Genomic DNA, 6,690 nt, shown 5'->3' on the forward strand with positions numbered 1-6,690 from the left:
ATTTATATATCTTGAATAATATTGATGAAGTTAAAGAATACATTTCTTCTCACAAAGAACTTTTAAAGGTAGAAAATTATCAAATGAGAATGACTGAACAAAGGATGTTGAAAGAGCTACTTTTGTAGATTGGTTCAAGCAGAAAGTTTTGAATGAAAGTAGCATTTTTGATACAATTAAATGGTTGGCAGAAGGTCCTAACTTTGATGTTATATGTTGGAATGCATATGATATTAATGAGTATTCTTTCAACACAAAGTCCTTAGATGAAAAGAGTACAGTGCAAAATAGTGGGGTTATGATAATGGCTGAAACCTTTCACTTCTCTAGCTCAAAAGATAAGAAACCTAAACTAGCAGCAAGGACTTATTTTAGGGTTATTGAAGAGATTTGGGAGGTTAACTATACAAAATTTAGAGTTCCTGTTTTTAAATGCAAATGGGTTGACATCAATAGTGTTCATGATGATAAATTAGGATTTACAATGGTTGATCTTAAAAAACTAACTTATGGGGATAAGCCATTTATCATGGCAAACCAAGCTAAACAAGTTTTCTATGTGATAGATCCAGAAAATAAAAATTAGTCAATAATACTGAAAGGAAAAATGGTGATATAGTGATGATAATCAAGAATCAAGCTTCGATATTTCTGAAACCCCTACTTTCTCATCAGGGCTACCAATTTTAAATGTAGTAGATGACAAACATGCTACAAGAAATGATCACCATGAAGGGATATATGAGAATATCCCTATATGAATTTAGTTTTTAAATTAAAGTATGTTTTCTAAGTTCAATTAAATTTATATTAGGTTTTCTAACTATATTATATTTGTTTATTTTTCTAATTAATTTAATCTATATGAATTAATAGGAACATGGAGTATCAGAGTGAACATGGTGATGATACTCAAAGCCAGCTCACTATTAGCCAGCCACTTGGTGATGACTCAAGTCAAGGTACCCCTAGTGAGAGCCAGTCTGTGAGGAGAGGTAAACGTGGCACACGATTGAGAGATTTGACATTAAGCAGGAGTACTGGATACAGGTTACCAATCTAATTTAATCAGAGATGGAATCCGATAGGGGAACACAAGGCCAAATTTATTAGTTTTCTTAGCCTCCTATCTCGTACCAAGCCCCTATTGTATTTAAAGACTAGTTTGATGTGCCAGAATGTGTGAAAGACTAGATATGGGAAATTATTCAGGTATGTAATTAATTTATGCATGTAGTTATATATCATTATTAAATTATTAATTATCATCTTGTGTTTTAATTGCAGCTCACATATGATATTCCTTCTAATCAAGATTGCCAACACAAGTTGATTTCCTACTGTGGAATGCGCTGGAGAAATTTCAAGACTGTTCTTACTAGGAGATATATCCATATTGAGGTGCTAGAGGGTCAGGCTCCTCCTAATCCTCTCGACACATACCAGTTCCTTGATAAAGATACTTGGTAAGAAGTTATCAGGATTCGAACTTCTGAAAAAGCTTTGGTCTGTTGATTTCTAATTAATTTAAGTTTTTTTAGTTTTACTTCAACTATAAAATTCAAAATTAATTTTTTAACAGGAAAAACAAGCTAGAGGGCAGGAAATTGCTCGACAGAATTAAGGCCCTCACACGTTGTCTCATAGGGGTTATGCTAGGGCTGATGGTATATTAATGGTGGAGAAACAGAATAAGAGAGAAGAAAAAGCTAAGTCCAATCCTTTCATACTCCTTTCTCCACCATCCCCCGTCTCATGAGAGGAGAAATGGAGATATGGACACCAATATAAAAAAAGAGGCAAAAAAGGCTATACAAGTGAGACGGTGCACGAGATTGCTAAAAGGATTGTAAGTAATATTATTATTTTTTATCCCCTTAAATTTCTGTACTAATATATATAATATTAATTAAGATTGTTATTTTTATATTACAGGATACTCTTAAAGAGCAACAAGCCAAAGGAAGTTTCATTTCAGAGGGCAGAAATACTATCTTAACGGTTGCAATAGGAAAACTAGAGCATCCGAATCGTGTGAGGGGCGTTGGACATGGTATGGGCGTAAGAGACTACTTTGGAGCACTTTTACGCCCCAACTCAGGAGGTGTAGTGACTAGAGAAGAACTTGAAACAGTGATATCTACTGTGAGACAGCAAACTAAAGAAGAGTTTGAAGCTTCATTTGAGGCCTGGCTTTTACAAATGAAAGAGAAAATGAAGGAGGAGATGATGAGCATGATGAGCTCACGACAAGAGACGCCTACTGAACCAGTTCATACATCTCCTAGATTTCATAGCACAAAAGGGAGTAATGTTCTTGAGCATGTGTTAGAAGGTCCTTCTGGTGACAACATTGGTGAACCATACGAGATGTTTCTAGAAGATCTGATAGACGCTTGATTGCTCTTAGTAGTATTTACAATCTTGGGGTCAACCATCTAGCATAAGCAAATTCAAGATTATCAAGTAAGAGTGGTGGTTGAAGATTTAAAAGTGCGAAACGCGTTGGTTCCATTCCCTATTGATGAGGTGAAGATTATAGCAAAAGCTATTGGTAATTTTATCCTGTGGCCCAAGAGACTTGTGAATATGGTTCAACCTGTGGTATGCAATTTTATTATGTTGCAGCTTTTCTAAAATGTTTTCTTACTAACTATTTCTTTCTTTTTTATTATTTATAATAGCTTTTCTCGCCGAATCTCCCCAAACTTCCAAAACCCTCGTTAACTTCACACCAACAAACGATTTTAATGGCGTATGATCCATCATTCAAATTCAAAGATTTAGAAATGGATTTGGAGGTTGTGGGTAAGAAAGATATGATAGTGATAATTGAACGGGAAGATTTGCTTGGACATTTGTCAGATAGTCAGCTTACCACACCACACATGGAACTATTTATGATGTAAGTTTGTGTTTCTTTAATGAAATTAACTTAATTATCATGTCTAGTGATCTAACACAATTGTATTACTATAGGTACCTTCATCATTTGTGCATCACATCGGGTAAAGGTGAAAAGTTTGAATTCCTTTACCTGCATCACATGACAGAGAAAGGGAATACTCTGGAGTTAATGGCCCAGTATCTCCAACAAAGAATATGTGAAGTTAAAAAAGATGTTTTTATAACTCCATACGTGCACTCGTAAGGATCAATTTGTAATTAATAGTTTTTTTGATGTAGATTTACTTTAACTCGTCATATTTTGTAGGGACCATTAGTAGTTGTTTGTTCTTTCAATGAAGAGCAACACTATCATCTTCTTATGTTCCCTCTATTACAAACTTGGGAAGGAAATGAAGAAGACGATAGACTCATAAGTATATTTGTGCAAAAATATTTAATATAATTTACACTAAATATTTTAGTTACTAACTTGGTGATCTTGAACATAGAGCAATGAAAACATATCAAAATGTGGTCTTACAAAAGCATGAATATGAGCTCAAGGATCCTACATGGATCAAGCCAAAGGTAATGCTATACTTTATGAATATGTTCAATTATTATGATTTTTTTATTGATTTCTTATGATTTATTCTTATATAGAGCCGTAGACAACCAATGAAGATGAATTTGTGTGGCCTATATGTCATGAGACATATGCTCAACATTATCACATTGGGTATGATTGAATTTACAAAAGAAGTAAATATTAAGATTTTTATTTTATTATATTATTTGAGAGTACATAATAAGTCTCTTTTACAAATTATATTTTAGATGTTTGACAATTCAGATCCATTCCCTGAAACTGAAATTGAAGACATTCACATACATTGGGCAACTTATTTTGGGGAGAATTTGTGAGTTTTGTAAAAAGTTTCATACAATTTAAGAAGTTTGTTATTTATAGACAACTTTTGAAAACATTTATTGACACAATATTTTGGATAGCTCAATATATAGTTTTTAGATAGTTTATAGATAACTTTGAGTTTTGGACAGTTGTTAATTTAAATTTATATTGAAAATTGTAAGTAAATAGAGTTGTCTGATTTGGCTGTGGTAATTTTTGTATACAAAGTAGGGTAAATTTAAAAATATGAATGTTTATTTTAAAAATAAAATACACTTTTTACAATAGTTATTACCATAACCGGTGTAGAAATTAATATTCTATATCGGTTAATGTAAAAATCGGTGTAAAATAGCAAACTTTCTACAGCGGTTGGAACCCCAACCGCTATAAAAAGTCCTCTTTCTAGAATGGTTCCAACACAACCATTGTAGAAAGCGGACTTTCTACAGTGGTTGGAGTTCCAATCGCTGTAGAAAGTTCTCTTTCTACAAAGGTTCCAACACAACCGCCGTAAAAAGTGCTTCAGTTTTTAATTTTTTAATTGTTGAACTATTTTCTACATCGATTATAGTTAGCCAACGTAGAATATGTATTTTTTACAGCGATCGTATAACCGATGTAGACTTTCTACATCCCCTATAACAACATCACCTATTTAACCGCTGTAAAAAGTCATTTTTAACTGCTGTAAAAAATTATTTTTGTAGTAGTGAAAAGATCTCCTTTAATCCTATTGCAATGCTTCAAGTCAAAGAATTAACTATGATAAGTCCTCTATATTTTTTTCTACTAATACTCCACAAGCCATTCAAGATGAATTTTACTCTTTTCTTCATATTATGACGGTGGAAAACTCAAGATCTTATCTTGGACTCCCTATCTCGTGGGGTCGATCAAAAGTGGCAGCACTTGCTTATGTGAGGGATAAAGTCGGAAAGAAAGTTCATATTTGGAAGAGAAAATTTTTATCGTTTGTTGGCTATGAAATTATGATTAAGTCAGTAATTAATGCTATCCCTATTTTTCTCATGTATTGTTTCAAATTCCCTAAGAGGACTCGTGCTGAACTTAATAGCCTTGTTGCTAACTTCTTTTGGGGACAATTTGATTTTAGAAACAGCATTCATTGGAGGGCAGGGGACAAACTTTGTGCTTCTAAACATCAAGGAGGGATTGACTTTCGGGATTTCATGAACTTCAATGATGCATTGCTTGCTCAGATGGTGTGGCGTTTGCTGAATAACCCTCGTCAACAATGGGTTCAAGCGCTCAAGGCAATTCACTTCCTATCTTGTTCTTTTTTGCAAGCAAGTCATGGTTCTAAAGCTTCTTGGGCATGGAGCAGCATCTTGGCTAGGAGAGAAATGCTACTTAAGGATACTTGCTATAGGGTGGGATCTGGACATGGCATTAGGGTCCAGACTGATCCTTGGATACTAGGTTTGCCAAGTTTTAAAGCTTCTTATTCGGAAGGTGTTCCTGTCGACAAACATGGAAGTAGTTGACGTTATTTCAAACAGGGTTTGGAGGCTATCTCCTTTACAGGATTTAGCTTCAAAAGAAACTATTGAATGCATTAAACAAATTCACATTCCTATTTGCTCCTCTAATGATATTGCTATCTGGATAGGTGCCAAGAATGGTAAATATTCCTCTAAACTTAGCTATAGGAGGGAACACGCGCGACAACACCCTATGTTTACTTTGACACCTAGCACCTCTTTCAGCTGTAAGGTGCTCTCTAGAAACAAATTTAGAAGCTGAAAATCCACCCCAAGGTCCGTCACTTTCTATGGAGGTCATTAAATCACTCACGTGCAATTAAAGATGCTCTTTTCTCTTGAAAATGTGATGTTGACCCATTATGCCCTATTTGCAAAAATCACCTAGAGGCTATTGAACACTTACTTTTACCGTGAGAGTGGGGTCGTAAAATTGGTTTGGTTCTCATCTAACTTTAGTTATGGATCCATTGTTTCATCATTTAAAAATTGGTGTCTGCTCTTTTTTAGTTGAGAATAGTAAGATTGAGGATTATGACAAGGCCTATATAGCTCATCTTTACTAGAATATATAGAAGACTAGATCAGTGTCAATGTTTTCTATTGCTGCATTAAACCCTTTGCAAGTAATGCGTTCTACAAGTGCTGCGGTTGATTAGTATTGGAAGATTAATTGCAGCAACACTTTGAATACTAAAAGCCAGGTAAATTTTCAAAATGTTTGGTCTCCCCTGCTGCTGGAAAAATTAAAATGAATTGTGATGGGGCTTTCACGCATTTGGCTAAGAGGGCAACTATAGGAATTTTGTAAGAGAGAGCTCAGGCATTTTTTTGAAAGGCTAGAGGGAACTGGTTACAACTGATTCCAGCTTCATGATTGAATTTCTTGCCTGTCAAAAAGCCACCCAAATAGTGCCTGATTGTAGTAACTCTAACATTGTTGATTATAGAGATGGATTGCCTGGAACTTTGTCATGCTATTTCAAAAAAAGGATATGAACTTTGCCCTTAGTCGTATCATGGAATGATTAATGATTTTCTTATCAGCCTTGAGTCCATGGATTTCATTTCTTTCTCGTATGTGAAGCGGGATGGAAATTCAGCTGTTGATTGTTTGGCAACCTCTTCTCTTAAGGGTGTGGTCTCCAATGGTTGGATTTCCAATCCCCCACTCCCTCTCTCCTCTATTTTTAATTTAGACTTGGGTACCCCTTCAGATCGGCAACCTGTGATTAATAGAGACAGAGAAGGCATTGGTTAATTTTTCAATTTTTCTGCTTCTCGTTTTAATTTTGCCTGTCTCTGCCTTGCTGGCTTAAGACTTTTATTTGCTATTTTTGTTTCTCTATTATTGAACTCTATTTACTTCATTTCTTAATGAAG

General features: G+C 34.6%; 1 protein-coding gene across 1 annotated transcript; it reads left to right on the forward strand.

Moving 5' to 3' along the window:
• The first annotated feature begins 4,644 nt into the window (after positions 1-4,644).
• Positions 4,645-5,310, forward strand: LOC129305515 (uncharacterized mitochondrial protein AtMg00310-like). The gene has a single exon (XM_054945522.1). The coding sequence runs from the start codon at positions 4,645-4,647 to the stop codon at positions 5,308-5,310; it is 666 nt and encodes a 221-aa protein (XP_054801497.1).
• The last annotated feature ends 1,380 nt before the right edge of the window (positions 5,311-6,690 follow it).

This window comes from Prosopis cineraria, unplaced genomic scaffold (genome assembly GCF_029017545.1).
Source record: "Prosopis cineraria cultivar Desert tree isolate PC_DT_omini unplaced genomic scaffold, ASM2901754v1 PC3, whole genome shotgun sequence".
In the NCBI taxonomy this organism is placed as follows: Eukaryota; Viridiplantae; Streptophyta; class Magnoliopsida; order Fabales; family Fabaceae; genus Prosopis; species Prosopis cineraria.